Raw genomic sequence first — 17325 nt, 5'->3', positions numbered from 1 at the left:
TCTTTCCTCTGTGACCAATCAAATATGTTGTGTCAGCCAGACTAAACTATTCCTCTTTTGGCTTGCAGTAGCGAGAGGTCTTGGCTAATTTTGGCGAAGAGATGTTTCTGGTTTGAGTCCAGAAGGGATAAGGATATTCAGGATAATCTGATTTGTAGCCATGAAAGGCAGGTGTGAAAACCATGATTAGTAACATTATTAGTAACATGATTTCACTTTTGTCTTTTTTTTTTTCCTTTTTCGCTTAACAATAAAGTAGAAGAATAATAACAAGGTAAATGGCATTGGAACCACGTGTGAGATACATACTGCACCCTGGTACTGCATGCTGACCCCCTAATTTCTAATTTTTGAAGTTAGCATTTGTACATGTATAGGAAAATAAAACCTTTAGCCACACCGACATCTGACATATGTCTGATCCCCAGAAAACGTGGAGACAAGGATGAAACTGGCGGTCACTGTGTTACGGGAGTTCTATAAGGTTAGGGGTTAGGTTAGGCTAGGTAAGCCTGCTTATTACTCTGTACTCTGTACTCTATCTGTACCTTGGGTATGCATTCCCCATTATCTCGTTTGAGTTCCCCGACTTTGACTTCTTTTCCAGGGAAATACCATGGTCAATACTATATGAGACCATGAAACCAGAAAACCTTGAAACCTTGCCATGAAACAATAGACCACAAATAAACTACGAAACTACTGACTTGTACAACATGCAGCTTCGGCTGGCATTACTGAGTTGAGAGAGTACACGTTAAGAGATGGAGAGGATTAACAGTCTTGGAGGGTAAGATAAGTAATACGTATTCCATACGAACAAAATAGAATAAACCCAGAATAGCCCTAAGATTGACCTTCTCCTTTACCTAATCTGGAATAAGGTCTTTCTTGGTCTTTCTTGGCATTTGACGTTTCGAGATCCACTATTCAAGGGTCTTTGACTCTTTTGTCATTTTCAGTTTTATTTTTTATTTTTTTTTTAGTACGATCTCTCTTGTTTGAAGAAAGCAGCTAATTCCCAATGGTATGGTACTATGTACTATCCTATTTTTATTCTTATCACCCCTCCTTTTCATGACCCCTTTTTCCTATTATTGTTAGCCCTATGCGCTTCTCTCGCGCACGTACCAAAAGTCTATGATCCAGTATCCGGAGATCGAATATCGAAGATCTGGAAATGCTCCGCTTGGGTCCCAGCTTTGAAAGTATAGCTAAGATCTAATACAAGAAATGAAATGGATTGTGAAATTAATTTCCAAGCTTGATGGTAGTAATTGAAAGTAAAACCCCCGTTCTGGTCCTGTGGAGCTGTCTTAACTAGCCCCTCACTAGGGCTATCCTAGGTTGCAGAGGCTGATAGCTTTTTCTGATTTATTTTTATTTTATAATTTATTTATTCTTATTCTACTAATTCTATTTTACTGTTTTACTATTCTTTCCTCGATTTTATTTATATTACTCACCTTTCAACCTGCCCGTGACGCGATTAAAGCTCTCTTTGCTTTTGCTTCCTCACCCAAGTCTCCATCCAATCCAAGTCCAATTCAATCCCCAATCTTCCGGTCTTTTATTTTGCTCTATTTAAACTGCGCAGGAGCTCGTGTCTTCCACGTGGAACTACAATTTCGATCTATAAAAATCATCACTTTACCTAGACCCTACAATTTACCTCACATTCGCATTCTCACTCTATTACCCTATCTACATCTCTGATTTCCTTTTATTTCCTCCTTATTTGCGCAAAATGGCCGGTCCAGGCGGTGGCCCTCCCCGCAAAAGCCACACCAAGTCGAGGAATGGATGCAAGACTTGCAAGAGGAGACACATTCGCTGTGACGAGACATTTCCGCAATGGTATGCCAGTTTCAATCCAATCTTCAATCTCATATCTAACTTAACCTTCTACAGCCGCAACTGTACCAAGCACAACTGCAGATGCGACTATCAGGATATTCCTGCTGCACGGAGAAGCCCACCAGCACGACAGACTCCGGATCTACTTGTGACTCCCGAGGTCGAAAGACAAATCGAGGACTGGCATAGAACTGGCATTCCCCCATATCCAGAGCTGGCCCAGTGCCCAAAAGCGACATGGGCTAAGTTGTCGTGGGCTGAACTCCGTCTTGTTCACCATATCATTGGGCTTTCCATCGATCTACACAGGCAGGGGTTGAGTAGCTGCACTGTATGGGCTCAGAAGATGCCAAAGTAAGTCCCTTTGTTGACCCCGGTTATGTCTAGGTCCCGTGAGCTAATTTGTCAAGTTTCCTTGTTCTTGCTTTATCCAACGACTTCGTCATGAGCGCAATATTGGCCTTTTCGGCCTTTCATCTAGCTTTCCTCACTCGAGATCAGGAGACCAGGCAGTTGGCTTATCACTACAGAGTTACCGCTCTGCGTGGCCTCCAGACGGCTATTGGGTCATTCTCCAAGGATAATTGTGAGGCTATACTGGCAGCGTCTATTCTACTTTCATGGCAGGCAACTGAACGGTTAGTCTTGGATTTTCGGAACTGTTCATGATTCGCGTTGCTGATAAATCACTAGTCAAAGCTGGGTGTCATTACAACAAGGCATCTCGACTGTCCTCGAATCCATGCATCCATTCTGGAAGCAAGAGTCTGAGCTTGTCCAGCTAGTCGAGAGCCACAGGACACTCTGCGCCTCCGAATACTGCTTCTCCACCGACGAAGACTTGGTTCAGCTTGAGCAAACAGTCCACGCATTAAAGATCTCCCAAAAGCGCGTGTCCCATAAGGCAGAGTACTCGCAACGACTGGGCGAGCTGATTGAATTTGTGCAAAAATTCCGCAAAGACTTCCCGACCCAGTCCTCAGAGCAGACTATTGAACGCATCCAAGTTTTGCGCCGATGGATCTTTTGGCTCCCAGCCTCCATGTCTCGGAGTGGAGAGACCGATCTTAGCGCTCTGAGCATTCTCGCACAATTCTTCGCTGTCGGCGTGGCGTTGGACCGCTTCTATCCCGAAATGGGGGGTGCATATCTAGGCGCCCTGTCCATCCCTCCAATCGAAGAGATCCACCGTATCCTCGCAGCTCACAGCGCATCGGATCCGTACAATGCCGAGCTACGCCTAGCGCTATCATTGATGGATTTGCCCCTCCATATCGTGGATATCTACCGCAGCAGACTGGCCTGGTCTCATCCACACCCTTCTATAGAACACTACTCTCCCGCTCCACCAAGCCCCTATCACAATATGCACGAGTACCCCATGGCCTCCTCTTCTTCGCCCGCTTCTGCTTCTCCTTCTAATGCCGCATACACACCTCCTATCCAATCACCCCCGGCCGTCACAGTTGCCGGCTCTCCCTACCACCTCGCAGATACGGGCTATGTCTCCACCGTATCTTCTCAATCGCAATCCCACTCCCACTCTCACTCTCAAACACTCTACTCCTCCTCACCACATCTTCTTGATCACCACGATCAGCAGCTCCTACCTAATTTGAGTCATACATCCATGAATCAGCATCAGCATCATCATCAACATAATGCCTCGGCTTACACACCCCGATACGGCCATGGTCCTATCTGTGTGGAAATGCCCCACCATGACGGAACTCTAGGTCTTAATGTGGATTTATATCAACAGCCACATTCTTACAAACTGCCCGGGGCGCGTATGGACATGACTGCACTATACTGAGTACCTATCTACAAAAAAAAAAAAAGAAAAAAAACTTTCAATTTTAATGTGTGAAATATGGATATGGAGTTTACGATTTCTTGGGGTTGGGGAAATTACTCCCTACATCTTTCCTTCTCTGGAATTTGTTTTTATATACTGATTTATTCACCCCTTTTTCTTTTTCTGGTTATTTGGGACTGATACTGATATAATGGATACCCGGGTTTCATTAAACCTTTCGTTGGCATGATTAGGAGCATGCGTGCTATTATTGATTATCCTCTGTTATGTGATTTCTCCAAGATTCTGCGATTAATTTGAAAGGCGAAATGGTGCTAGACGGTGCCCAGGTGGTTTCAATGCATAATGGTCTCATCTCCAAGATTCTAATTTTACCAACCAATCTAAATTTCAAAACAAATGCAACTCAATCTCATATTCTAAGTTTGGAATTCAAGCGCGGAAACCTGAACTAAGTCGCTCCAGTCCTCTGGGGTAGCATTTATTCACTATCTATTTAGGGCTACTAAGAATAGCCTGATCAACAATCCGAAGACCGGCAAACTACAGTGTGCTACTTAAAGCCAATGTCTACAACTCTTATTGGATGATAGTCTCTATTCTCCCCGGTCCAATAAACTTTCAAAGCATCTACCAAGTGGAAGCCGGGATCTCGTATTCGGCTGTACCCATTTATGGGTTTATTCAGATTCATACCCCACTGTAAACGTTGGAACTGTTACGGGACTGTGGAGTAGGTATTCTTACCCGGGTATTTGGGTACGGGGTTTGTATTTGTCTCACGAGAACTGAGGTACTATTTCTACGGAAAATAATTCTAAAACTATGCCGCTTTTAGCTCGTTATTCAACTTCGGAAGGGGCATAGAAGTCATTTTTGAAAGGGTTTCGTTTGAGTCCCGTTGACTGACTCGAATCGTCTATCCCACTGCATTCTTGACAATTGAGGTATCTAGCATGACAGTTCCTTGCTCGAGAATGAGCTTCGACATGGAGAGAATTTATCGATTATTGCATGATTGTTGAAGAGCAAAACATCAAATTACAGCTAATGACGTATCCATGGATGCAACCCTGGGCATATGTTTAAGCTTTTTCTGGTCGAGTAGCACCTTGTGTTAAGTGTCATAGCATATTTGGCTGATATAGCATTATTATAGAAGGGTCAGTTGATAAGACAATTCACCAATCACCTACATTATGCAATGCATTATGCTGTGGCAACTTTTAGCTATATTTAGGTTTTGATGTTCTTGGCTTTAGGAGGGGTAAGGATGTTTAGGGCTGCAGCTCGAATGATCTATATACAGCCTCAACATTACAGGGTCTACCTGGGCATGGAGTCAGCCTTGGGAATATTAATAACTCTGATATCGGTACTAGGTAGCTTTACGTACCGTTTTTTCTATGCCGGGGCTTTCCTATTTCAGGTGCCGCCGCTTTTATGAGGGCGCCCAGGGCCAGGCTCAGTGAGTAAATTCCAGTCTAGGCTCAGGCTCACAGAGCAAAGACTATCTGAAAATGTGTATCTTCATATGATTCTTCATCTTTAACATGGTAATAGTTAGTACTATTTACACGTACGTCGTAGATAGCATGAATCAGTCTTAAAATTGAAGATTCGTAGTTAGCCATATATTTAGGTTACCACTCCACAGTATGACAGTCTAGGAAGGCGTTGTGTAGAACGGTTACAGTATTGCCGACACTACGAGGAGTATAGATGGAAATTCGTCCCTTAGTTAGTCCATCATGCTTACATCTACCTTCTTTTTGTCCATTCTGGTCATTCTGTCACAGAGTGCCCGCTGCCATTCTCACGAGTCACTGTTGTATGAGCTGTTTCTACGTCTCTTTATAGCTGAAATGGTGCATTTTAATTGCACTATGAGCGTTCCCGTAAACATTGCGTAGGTATGATGCCGTCGCCTAACTAGTACTAGTACTATCAGTTGTATTAGTAGCTGGCAGCTACCATTTCTTTCCAACAACACCCCCAAATCTTCACCATGGATGATTTAATACCATCAATCCAACGGCTTAATCCGTCCAAAAGCAACCAGGATGCTTCAGTAGTAGACATCGAGGTGTTGAAGCACCTAAAGCTGGACCTGGACAAGGAAGTTCACAGAGAACGGCGAATTTGGAAGCTGACCGGCCTCTTCGATCAAAATTATTGCGAACAAGGAGCGAAGATCGCAAATATCTCAGTAGCAAGCAAGCGGGTCGAGAGATCCATCTCTCAAAGCAACTATACTGGAAGAGATATCGACTGGGAAAGTACTGAGGAGGCAAAGAGACTCCTAGAGCAGATCAAAGCACACGAAGTCACAGAAAAGATCCTTACCAACCGTGCCAGTGAATTGTATGAATATAAGATGGGATGGACCCTTCGAGCCAGCTTCATGCGGCTTTTTACTACTTCTAAAATGAGCATCGACATCTCGTGGACTGGATCGGGCAAGAGAAAGCCTAGCCGGCAAAAAGACTTCAAGATTGCACTCATCGCTGCTCAGAAAGCCCGTCACCTAACTCATGAAAACATGTTATGGAATGCAATCACCGGACGTTACCACTTCGCTAACGAGATGGTGGCAGCGCATCTTTTCGCGTGGATGCACGGGCAAACGACCATGAATGCAATTTTCGGAAAAGGATATGACATTTTTGATCCCCGAAATAGCCTTCTTGTCTTAAGACGATTTGAAGCTTGATTCGACTTGGGCAAAGTTGTTATTGTTCCCGACTTGGATGAAAAGCCGAAATTATCTACGTTGCTTCGCTGGGTATTGACCTACCCACGGGGATATCGAATCAATATTATCGATAAAAGTTGGGACCAGCTTGATACTCCAATCACTAGGTCACCTGTTTTAACATGGAGGGATCTTGATAACCGTCGACTTGAATTCAAGTCAGACTTTCGGCCCGCCGCTCGCTTTCTTTACTTCCACTACTGTGTGCAAATCCTCAGACGAGCATGGCAAATGACAAAGGACACCGAACGCAACGAAGCCTCACGAGACAAAGCATCGGATATTCTGTGTGCCGAAAACGGCAAACATTACTGGAGCACACCTGGCCGTTACCTCCCAAAGAATATGCTGAAAGCTCTGGTGGAAGAGCTCGGCCATGGGTATGAAGACATCCTCAAGGGATATTCCTTAGATCGTGGGGATAACGATGCCTTGGTTGCACTTGTTGCCGGTCATACTACAGCCCGCCGCCCGCTGTGCCCATTCCTACATGAAGAAGAAGAGGATCAGACAGATGAGGAAGAAGAGTAAGGTCGATGTCTGAGCCAACAGACTCGGCCCACAAGCTATTCATTGTTGAGCTTCTATGAAACACCTGGAAGACGTAAAGAGAGAAAAAAAAAATCAATTACAGAATTAGCGTTGAAAGCTACTCACTGTCTACTCCTTGAAACTTTGAAAACTAAGGTTTGAAGGGAATTAAGGATGACCATACTTGAGCTCGAATTTCAAATGAACACCCGCGGACTAGGTATCTAGGTACCCGAGTAGAGTAGATATGTATATCATGGAGATATTATGTACAAAAGTCAGACGCATAAATCATTAAGTATGATCTCGGGACTAGAGCATGGCCACAATGGCAACGGCAGCAGCAGCACCTAGCGGGGCAGCAGTGGCCATTGGCCTAGTGACAGCCCCACCAGTAGCAGTAGCAGTAATTTTTACAGCAGAGGCCGAAGCAGTTGCAGCAGCAGTGTAAGCGTAGAGACCATCGGTGACAGTGACGGTTCTATAAGTGATCTCGTCAGCTGAAAGAGTAAGATCTGACTCGCTGGCAGAGGTCGAGATGGTGTATTTTTTATCAGATACTGTGAGGTCGATACTCAGGGAGCAAACGATAGACTCAGTGCTGTGAGTGAGAGTGCATGTCTCGGTGTAGGTCTCAATACCAGTAGCGCCCTCGGTGGTAATTGATATCGTACCCCAGTGGGCGAAGGTGTTAGGGCCCTGGACCATGGTGAGAGGGTGCGGGAGTGCGCACTTTTTGGCACCCTTTGCACAGCCAAGCTCATAGGTGGTGGCATACTTGTCAATACCGATGACACGGGCCGCAGTGCTGGTGTATGCGCCTAGGTTAACATTGGCTGTGTTAGCCGGAGCCAAGTAAGAAATGACAGTCGTGCTGTCGGCAGCAGCCAAAGCCACTAGTGCAGAAATGAAGGATAAGATCATGCGCATTTTGTAAGAGTTATTTCAACCTTGGAAGACTCGGTGGATACAGAGTGATTTTGCAGTGTTATGTGAGGGGAAAGAAAAGAAAAAGGTTTCCGGCAGACTTTATATGCCTCAATTTTGCTATGCATTCAGGACTAAGAAATCTTAGAGTTAATTTAAAAATTAGCCTCTTTTCCATCACGTATGGATAAGAAGACCTTGTTTCTCTCTAAAGCTCGTTTATATCGATGGATTGGGACTAGGGCTTACGATCAATGACCCCCTTTTTTCAAAACGTGCTCGAGAACGGACTTTTACCCGAAGTAAGGATCTCTTATCCATCACTCGTGACTAGCTAGCCTACTAGGTGCAAATTTGGATTTGAACACTTTCTATCTTTTCATTTGAGGATATCAACTTTGAAAGGTCAAACTTATATGCTCTTGGTCGTTGGATATTAGATTAGACAGAACTTTGGGGACCAAATTCGTTTGAAACATGGCTTAGAGCTCAGCAGAGCCTCAGCCCCAGGGCTCACCGCTAGGGTTCTACTTGGACCCTAAATCTGTTAGCTTCGCTTTAGCGCGAGCAATCAATGGTCCATTAACTATCCATATTTATCAGTATGCCCCATGACACAGCTGAATGAGTCAGAGATTATTCGCTACCAGGACACAAAAAGTTAGCCTGTCGGGGAACAATCTATCTAATTGAGTGATTTGAATGAAGAAGGAGATACGAGGGAATTGAATTAGACTTATAGACTTTATATCTAAACAAATTAGACGGCCAGTGACATATCTTTCATTGAGCTCGATGTACAGACAAGAGGGTTGAAACATATTCAGCGTGGCTTCCAGATTTCAGAAGATGAGGACATGCGAAACCTCTTTCCAAGCAATATCACTTACGTCATTATCTTTTATCTACACTTTTGCAGTATCCATAGATGCTCAGTAACTTTCATTGAATGAGTATAGCCCTCCTTCCCATGGAAGAAATCCTTCCCTCTATACTATTCACGCCCACTGGGCTTTTGGCCATGAATTCTGAGCATTTAAAACGCTGAACCAAAGAGAACCGAAAGCATTTAGTTGAAACCTATAACTATGCCTATATTTATAGCCAAGACAAAAGACCAGCAAGACTGACCCCACAAGGTTGATTCACAAGGCTACTCTTTTGGGCCTATCGCTTAGCCATCATTTTTCACCAACGTAGTTACCTCAGCATCCTAGCTTATCTCTTGAGCCTAAACATAGACACATAGGTGGGTTTGGATTTTGGGTTAGATATGGGTCCGGATATTATACCCCCAGGAATAGTAGACATCTGGAGTGATGCCAACCTTGAATTTGGTCAATAATTTTATTGAAGGGATGTATGACTGAGTCTTTTGGATTGAATATGATTCATTTCACTGCTGCAGAGCTAGCTATCAAGCTGTGTTGGACTAGATCTCGTCGGTAGTTGTTGCGACAAGATTACCAGTAAACTATCCGTACGGGTACCTGCATCTAGCTCGTTCAAGGCTGCTATCTTCTCTTCAGGTACAACAAATTCTGGATCTTCATTCTAGGAGTTCAACAATAGTGCTAGGATCTTTTTGCATATCAGATTTGAGCTTAACATTCTTTGGATGAAGAAGGCGATCGATCATTTTGGTATTGGCATATAGGTTGCACACACGCTCTACACGCTCTTGGCAGGATTATTCAAATTGTGAGTAACAAATAACCATTTCACGCCGTACGAAGCCTGAAATGCAACGCTCCACCTCATAGCTGTTGTTTGGTCTTCCGAAAACATGTATTTGATTGCATCGATAAGATAGATGTCGCTCCCTGCCAGTTCATTGCGAGTGTTTAAGTCTGGTGTCTGGTTGACAATGTTGACAATAGGAGGGTTGGAGAACCTGTTCAAGATGGACCTGTGCATATGAAGCCAATCATGGCTTCGTCCTTTCAGTTTCTCCAGTTCGAGCCTCAGCTAATCTCCTTCCACAAATGTCCTCTTGTAATAACCAAGTCTTCTTCGTCGAAGGTCACTTCTTCTAGTTTGAAGAAGGCTTGGACCATCACGTTGCAACCTGGATAATCAAGTATTGTTTTTTTTTTTTTTTGGATGAGCGCGGTCCACGTCTGAAGTGGGGTAGTCAGTAAAAAGAGCTAAAGGGACCGGGTGGGTCTCTTACCTTGATCGGTTTTGTTTTGGCAGGAGGTTGCTCGTTTTTTGCCTCGAGCGGCTTCACCGCCTATGCTAAATAGTTTTGGATGTACGTCCATTGTGCGCAAGTTCTGAAATGGATCTGTACATTGCAAGCAGGAATGAAACTGGACTGACTCAGATAAATAACTCCTGAGTTCATTTCGTTCCTTTCCCTATGTGGCAAGAATAGGGTATTACGCGGCAGGAACCCAACCACAAGTACCGTCTCAACCAGTTACTACCTTTTCACAAAAAATACTTCTCAATCTACTAGCAACCTTACCAGAAATCATGGGCGACTCAGGTGGCTGGAGCACTATTGAATCCGACGAGGTATGTCCATCCACAAGCTTAAGCTCCATCTCCTGCATCACAGCATCGGAATCTAACAAGTACAGGGTGTTTTCACCTCCCTCATCGAAACACTCGGGGTGAAAGATGTTCAATTTGAAGAACTCATTTCTCTTGACGCAGACACAGTCCGATCTCTAGGGTACAGAAATCCAACCCTAAACCCAAACCCCAATCGACAGACCACATAAACTAACAATCCTCCAGCCCAGTTTACGGTGTAATCTTCCTCTTCAAATGGACCCGTGAAGCAGCTGGTGCCAGAGCCGAAGCCCCACTAGACGGCACCTATGACAGCAACGCAACAGAAAACAACGTATTCTTCGCAGCGCAAACGATCCAAAACGCCTGCGGCACGCAAGCCATCCTCTCCGTAATCCTAAACCATGACGACATAGCCCTTGGCAACGAACTAGCATCCTTCAAAGACTTCACAACCGGTTTCCCGCCCGAACTACGCGGCGAAGCCCTCTCGAACTCGGAGGCTATTCGCACTACCCACAACTCCTTTGCGCGGGCAAGTCCGTTCGCGGATGAGACGTCCCGCCCTGTTGATGAGGAGAACGCAGCGGATGTTTACCATTTTATTGCGTATACCCCTGTTAATGGGACGTTGTATGAGCTTGATGGACTGCAGCCGCATCCTATTAGTCATGGGCCTTGTGACGGAGATGCGTTCCCGGAGAAGATCATTGACGTTTTGAGGAGGAGGATTGAGCGATATCCGGCTGGTGAGACGCATTTCAATCTCATGGCTGTTGTTAAAGATCCGCGGTTGCAGGCTAGGGAGATTGGGGATGTTGAGACCCTTGAGAGGGAGGAGAGAAAGAGGGCTGCATGGGCGTGGGAGAATACGCTGCGGCGGTGGAACTTTGTTGGGTTTATTGGGGAGATGATGAAGGGAGTTGTCGGGTTGAAGGACAAGGCTGATCCTAGTGGAAAGGCTTATGAGAATTGGGTTGAGGGTGCGAAGAAGGAGACTAGGAAGAAGTTGGAGAACCGGAGGTAGATTGCTTCTACTACTGACGTTCGCTGACTTTTGATGACAATTCTTTATTCATTCACTTTGATATCCATCTGAAAGGATGTCATGTCGAATATACTGGTGATAAGCACCAATCAAGTCTGCAATATTATCATCAACATTCATACATTTCCACTACCTAATAATGGTATGTGTGTACTGGTAATCATAACTACATAAGCACCGAGACAATCATAGTCTCGTTTAATAATCGATGATTCGTGTCTTGAGATGTTCCAGCATGAGCGGAGGCAGGTCGTCCGCATTGACAAGATTCATCGCCAACAAGTCCGCCCAGAAGAACATAGCTCGGTCCTGAGAGTAAGCAAGATAGTCAAACTCTTCTTCTTCGTCAATATCCGAGTCAACGGGAGGCCTTTTTTCCTCTCCGTTCCCATTGTGATGACCGTTCCCGTTCTCAGCGGCACTCATCTTTGCAATGCCTTCTTTCATGCCGGAAGCCTTGGCTTGCACGATACCCCATGCCACCCACTGTGCTGAGCACATCACGCGCCATAGGCGAGTCTGTCGCAAAAGGTGGCGCATCTCTAATTCTACCTCATCCTCTTGGGTTGTTTCGATCTCGGGGGTTGATGTTCCAGTATCGTCAAGGTCTAGATGGGCAATAGAAGTGCCGGTGCGACCCCGCATGGCCGGGGTGGCTAGCGGTGACACAACACCGCCTGTGACGGCAGGTCGGTGGTGGATATAGGTCCATAAGAACCGTTGCTGTTCTTCCGGAGTGGGATAGGTACGGTTGTTGCAGGCCCAAGCTCGCTCCTCGTCGTGATAATTGTAACACCACTCCGTCTGAGATGGTCAGATAATGATAAGATGAGAGTTTTAAGAGAGGCAACTTACAAAGTGGTTAGCAAATTCAAATCCAGCAGTATTGGCGGAGGAGTATTCAAAATCGATAACTACGAGCTGTTTATGCTTGTTGGCAGGAAGGAGGAGTGGGGATTCTGTGGCAGGTTCCATGCGCAGGAGGTTGCCATATTGAGTCTGAGGGGAAGTTAGTATATATGTACAATCCAAACACGAATAATATATCACATACATCGTTATGGGCGAATACAAGCTGTCGCTTGATCTCATCAATGCCTCCACAGCTCGCAATCAACCAGATCCGATAGTTCTCTACAGCTTTGCGGAATATTGCCCACGGTACACCACAGACGAAGCCACGTTGACGCCAGGGCTCTGTGGCAGCCTTGACATCATTTTCCGGGGATTCAAGCTCCTTATCCAGCCAAGTGGTCACTTGCTCGCAACGGTCAACCCATTTGTCCCAATTCATGAAGATCGCCGGGCCGCCTTCACGTTCTTCGTCTAGAAGCTCAATTCCATCGTGAAGCTCCCTCATCCGCTTTGCGATTTGCTTTGCTGTCTCTGGCTGCCGCAATTCCCCTGGACTGAGTGGACGAGCCTCGAAGAACTCTTCAAATCGACCGTTGTTGAATGTACCCAACATGCGAGGACCGATGTTCTTGCGGCCCAGACGACGTAGGATCTGCAGTTCTTTTTCTCGATCAATTAAGTGATCTACTTGAGGACCGTAGATACGTAGCAATAGCTTTCTGCGAGGGAAGAAAAAAGAAAGAAAGATTAGCAGTCAACTACAATGCGCCTTTCGAGTTCTCAAAAACTTACGGCGGAGGTTTTCTCGCAATCAATTGGGAAGAGCTGTTGTCGTTGTTCGCAACAGGTATGTGCTTTGGTGGCTTAACCACATATACAGCGTTGGTCAATGCGCCACTCAGACGAATGACATCCATGTCTGCAGCGTCATCCATAGACACTTTGCGCCAGCCCCTGAGCTGCAATGTGTGTGCAAGACGTAGAATCTCAGTTTTAAAAACAGTCCAAGACTCCTTGTCCTTGGCCCGTTTCAAGGAAACAGTGCTATCAGCCAACTCTTCATCCAGGGCCGTACTGCTTGGGTAGGCCAAGGTTTTGGAGTTGTCAAGCCAGGCATCTACGCTGGGCACAGTGGCTTCAACATCAGTGCATTCAGATTCAGAAGCTGACCCTCGACGAAGACCCCTATGACGACGGCGAATGACGCGCTTGGCGTATTGAACCGGCTCTAAGCCAGATCCTGCATATTGATGTAGAATTTTCTCCAGCATGTCTAGGGAAAAGGAGCCATCGGAGCTACGAGATTCGTCTCCAGTACCTTGACCCTCAGGAGGACCATCCACAGAGTCTACACCAGCTCCATTCCGCCGTGCCTTGCGTATTTTCCTTCTTGCCTTCTCGTGTTCCAGCCATTCGAAAACCTGATGAAACAAATTCTGTTGGGGGTCCTCGTCCGGGATCTCTTCTATGGCGGAGGTATCAAGTCTGGCGCTAGATTGGCTGCCGAGAGCCGACGACATTGACGAGGGGTGAATGGGCGGGCGCGCAGTTGTCTTGGGCACGGGGGCACGATACTGCCTAGAAGGTGTACTGTCCGGTGGGGGAGAGGCGGTCCTACTTGCATTTGTATTCAACAAGGCCTTGTGCAATGAAGGAAAATCCAGACCAGTTCCTGAAATAGGCAGGCAGTCTACACGGAATCAGTTAATGAGAAATCTAGAAACGCGCTTTGGTCAAGGTGGGCAACGACGTCACTTCATTCGGGTCACCGGATTTGGTGGCGCATGTACAAAGGGCCACGAGTGGCAAAGTGCGCTAGGATGTTGTTGCATGGGCAGTCGCAGGGGCAGTTCAAAAACAATTGCAGAGGGGCATTTATAAAAATACACTCTGGGAGAGTGGAGAGAAAGCCTACCTGTTAGCTCGGGCTCCCCGCCAGCACGGTCTTCCAGGGACGGCATATGCAGGGTGAACTTCGGAGATGGCACAGTGTCAGCAAGGGGTATGATGAACTGTGATTGAGTAGACCAATAGGTACTTTTTAGTTTGGCTAAGGTTTGTGGTCCGATTGAGGCTGAGAGGAGAAAAAAAAAGAAATCAGATCAAAGGGGTAAACGTGGAGAGAAGGTGGGGTAGAGAAATATCTCCTCCCAAAAAAGTCAAGACAGTATCCAGTAAGTATGGAGCAAAGCTTTAAATCAGGTCAAAGCGCAAAACTTGGAATATGTGTGTGAAAGCGGAACTAGGAGGAATTGAGGAATTGAGGAATTGAAGTATGGAATAAATTCAAAGCTTCAATAGAAATAAGAAGTGGCAAAAAGTGGCGCTTATCGGCGGTCAAGCCTTCTCATGTGACCCGACAATCGGTTGAATCTAGCAGATCTACAGATATTTAGCAGCTAGTTAAGCTTTAGATATCATCTTAGTCATCCTGCTTATCTTTAATCTACTTCATACTTCATTTAATATTTCGCCTTAATCTTGAATTAATTAGTAGGTAGTCATACCTTTAATCTTTATTTTTTAGAACTGAGTACTTCTAGGTTCTATGCCTGACCACTGAAGTATATACAGATAGGCCTGAACATGCGCTCAGTCATGATAACTTACGCTATACACCTTGAAGCCCCTCGAAGCTTCTTTCTCAGTCAATTTCAAGTTCCCTTGGCCGTAAACCTCTATATACTTGCCATTGGCATATTGCAAAGAATAGCCATGGCCATTCCCAAGGAATTTGATGCGCACAAACTCGGCATTGTCGCTGTTTGAAGCGTCCGCCAAGGAGCCGTTCGGTCCTAACCAGCGGCCATCAAGGGCACTGGAGACTTTGAAGAGTTCGTTTTCTTCGTCTTTTGAGTAATGGATGATCCAGCGCTGAGATTTATCTTCATGATTATCAGTGGCGGAAGTCGTGGTCAGTTTGTTGTCTTGGCCTTTATTTGTTATTGCTGACCCGCTCTTCTCGAAAACTAGGTAGCGGCCCTCGGTTAGGTAGCCAACTACCTCCTTGAAACCATCTTCGAAGTAGAGCGTATTTTCGGTATCGTTCTGATTGCCGTATGGGACTGTTGGTCGTTGGGGATTATATGTGGACTGGCAGACGGATGAACCGATGTAGACACCGTCACTGGTGGTCTCGGGAGTTTCGGCATCTGGGATTTCTGGAATGGAGTAGTTGGGCTGTCATAGTTGGTTAGTTACTCTTGATTAATAGAAAAGAATAAACTTACATTGTCAAAATCCAGGGCGTTGACAAGGTTAGACATGTGTTCTCGGCGCCAAGTCACCATCTGATCGGTCTGGACATTCTTATATCCTCTAGCTGTAAGCCACTGTTCTACAAACAGAATCTGGGAGTTGTGATCTGCCCGCTCGGTGAAGACACGATTGCCTCGCGTCCAGGGAGAGATCATATAGAAGGGTACACGGAAGCCTGGTAGATGCATCAGTCTTCGGACTTGAGAGCCAACTTCTGTTACGTACCAGGTCCCACAAACACATCACCGAAGTATCCAAGAGGGTCTTCCATCCATTCTCCAGGAGTATCTTTGGGTGAGTGAAATGGAGTGACGTGGTCTCCAAATCCTCCAGTCTCTAGCACCAAAATTAGACCTGCTTTTCGAAGAGACCTAAGAAAAACTCACCATCGTAGCTGATCATTAAAAGGGTTGAAGCGTACTTGGGGCTTGAAGTGACGGCATCAACGACCTTCTTCTGCAACCAAGCACCATCCTTGGGCTGATACGGAGGGTGCTCTGATAGTTCTGCCGGCCCAACAATGAAGCTAACTTCTGGTAGAGTACCATTGGCCGCGGCTTCGTAGAATGCATCTAGCCCAGTGTAGGACATTCCCTTCTTAGCAAGAGGGGATGAAGAGTTGGCCTTCTGGAACTGTTGAAACCATGCGAGAGGGTTGTCGTCGAAGTTGTTAGTGTCTTGATACAGTTGCCATGAGATACCAGCCTCTTCATAGAATTCGTATATCGTCTTCCATTTGAGGGGGTAGCAATTGATACCATTGCTATCACATCCTGCAAGAAAATTCTTAGATGATTGTCTCAATTGTCATGAATATAACTGGAAAAATCATACCTGGCACTTCATTATTATCAATGTAGACACCACCTTGGCTAGCATTCTGCGGGCCACCAGGCACGTTCACAGAGCCACTAACGAGAGTCACTCGATTGGGATTAGTGGCAGTGATTTGAGATTCCTATATAAAGTCAGTGTCGAGTTCAAATTGCCTCAACTCCACAGGCAATTCATACCTGATACATGTCACCGGAGGTCCAACCCTCTGCAATGGCAAAATGGATAGGAACATCGCTTCGTTTCAGATAACCCCAGCTCCAAGGAGTGTTGTTGCGAGCCCAGTGGTTGTTTAACCCACCATTGAGAGCTGCCTGATTGTCCTGGTAGCCATTATCTCCGGCAGCCATACACTGGATGGCATCTGTTGAGTTTCCACCTTGGTAGCCCAGGTACCAAGGCAGTAGAGAAGTGGTCTTATTTGACATTGATGGATCAACTTTTCTGGAATAGAGCAGTTAGATCCTCAGAAATCCAATTGGCTTTTGGCTGCGACTCACTGGTGCCAGACAGGCAGATTGTCGTCATTGACTTGAACATTTGGATCGTTGAAGCCTCGCACGCCAGCCATAGTGCCAAAGTACTGTCAACTGTATTAGATTCATACTTAATTCTTCCCACGAAATCAGAATCTGAGAAAACGTACTGTATCCCAAGCCCGATTCTCTTGCATAAAGATGACTACATGGTGAATATCCTTCAGCGAACCGGCATTGGCAGGCGCGATGCCCAGTCCAAGCAGAAGAGCCCCCAGACGCAGAGCCATAATGCCTTAACTAGAATGAAAGGGTTGAAAAGTAGAATATTCTCTGGAAAGAGGTCATCAAAGCTTTAAAAGGAATCATCAGACATTGTTGGAAATTAGAAGTCAAGTTAGGTAATGAAACCGAACGCCGAAGGAACCCCCGCACGTTTAACTAG

At 45.7% G+C, this 17325-nt stretch overlaps 8 protein-coding genes across 8 annotated transcripts; 3 read left to right on the top strand and 5 right to left on the bottom strand.

The window, feature by feature from the left end:
- Nucleotides 1-1747: 1747 nt before the first annotated feature.
- N7495_002202 (putative C6 transcription factor RosA-like) lies at nucleotides 1748-3673 on the top strand (the record flags this gene model as incomplete). Its single annotated transcript, XM_057204871.1, has 4 exons — nucleotides 1748-1857; nucleotides 1912-2211; nucleotides 2268-2495; nucleotides 2551-3673. 4 exons carry the CDS (start codon nucleotides 1748-1750, stop codon nucleotides 3671-3673), a joined length of 1761 nt encoding a protein of 586 aa, XP_057065478.1.
- A 2011-nt stretch (nucleotides 3674-5684) lies between these two features.
- On the top strand, nucleotides 5685-6962 carry N7495_002201 (uncharacterized protein; the record flags this gene model as incomplete). The annotated part of the gene is made up of 2 exons (XM_057204870.1): nucleotides 5685-6365; nucleotides 6435-6962. The coding sequence occupies 2 exons, from the start codon at nucleotides 5685-5687 to the stop codon at nucleotides 6960-6962; spliced, it is 1209 nt and encodes a 402-aa protein (XP_057065477.1).
- A 312-nt stretch (nucleotides 6963-7274) lies between these two features.
- N7495_002200 (uncharacterized protein) lies at nucleotides 7275-7892 on the bottom strand (the record flags this gene model as incomplete). Its single annotated transcript, XM_057204869.1, has 1 exon — nucleotides 7275-7892. The coding sequence occupies one exon, from the start codon at nucleotides 7890-7892 to the stop codon at nucleotides 7275-7277; it is 618 nt and encodes a 205-aa protein (XP_057065476.1).
- A 1668-nt stretch (nucleotides 7893-9560) lies between these two features.
- On the bottom strand, nucleotides 9561-9806 carry N7495_002199 (uncharacterized protein; the record flags this gene model as incomplete). The annotated part of the gene is made up of 1 exon (XM_057204868.1): nucleotides 9561-9806. One exon carries the CDS (start codon nucleotides 9804-9806, stop codon nucleotides 9561-9563), a length of 246 nt encoding a protein of 81 aa, XP_057065475.1.
- A 47-nt stretch (nucleotides 9807-9853) lies between these two features.
- Nucleotides 9854-10153, bottom strand: N7495_002198 (uncharacterized protein; the record flags this gene model as incomplete). The annotated part of the gene is made up of 2 exons (XM_057204867.1): nucleotides 9854-9957; nucleotides 10063-10153. 2 exons carry the CDS (start codon nucleotides 10151-10153, stop codon nucleotides 9854-9856), a joined length of 195 nt encoding a protein of 64 aa, XP_057065474.1.
- A 214-nt stretch (nucleotides 10154-10367) lies between these two features.
- On the top strand, nucleotides 10368-11436 carry N7495_002197 (putative 26S proteasome-associated ubiquitin C-terminal hydrolase; the record flags this gene model as incomplete). Its single annotated transcript, XM_057204866.1, has 3 exons — nucleotides 10368-10409; nucleotides 10475-10569; nucleotides 10635-11436. The coding sequence occupies 3 exons, from the start codon at nucleotides 10368-10370 to the stop codon at nucleotides 11434-11436; spliced, it is 939 nt and encodes a 312-aa protein (XP_057065473.1).
- Nucleotides 11437-11655: 219 nt separating this feature from the next.
- On the bottom strand, nucleotides 11656-13832 carry N7495_002196 (uncharacterized protein; the record flags this gene model as incomplete). Its single annotated transcript, XM_057204865.1, has 4 exons — nucleotides 11656-12261; nucleotides 12313-12456; nucleotides 12512-13031; nucleotides 13105-13832. The coding sequence occupies 4 exons, from the start codon at nucleotides 13830-13832 to the stop codon at nucleotides 11656-11658; spliced, it is 1998 nt and encodes a 665-aa protein (XP_057065472.1).
- A 1072-nt stretch (nucleotides 13833-14904) lies between these two features.
- Nucleotides 14905-17170, bottom strand: N7495_002195 (nonhemolytic phospholipases C family protein; the record flags this gene model as incomplete). Its single annotated transcript, XM_057204864.1, has 8 exons — nucleotides 14905-15492; nucleotides 15543-15745; nucleotides 15796-15906; nucleotides 15957-16343; nucleotides 16405-16528; nucleotides 16584-16848; nucleotides 16905-16987; nucleotides 17051-17170. 8 exons carry the CDS (start codon nucleotides 17168-17170, stop codon nucleotides 14905-14907), a joined length of 1881 nt encoding a protein of 626 aa, XP_057065471.1.
- Nucleotides 17171-17325: the final 155 nt, after the last annotated feature.

The sequence above is a fragment of the Penicillium taxi genome, assembly GCF_028828555.1.
Source record: "Penicillium taxi strain IBT 34144 chromosome Unknown utg000002l_segment0_segment0, whole genome shotgun sequence".
Lineage (NCBI taxonomy): Eukaryota > Fungi > Ascomycota > Eurotiomycetes > Eurotiales > Aspergillaceae > Penicillium > Penicillium taxi.
Note: the sequence above shows the minus strand (reverse complement) of the source record. Positions and strands in the feature narration are given on the sequence as shown.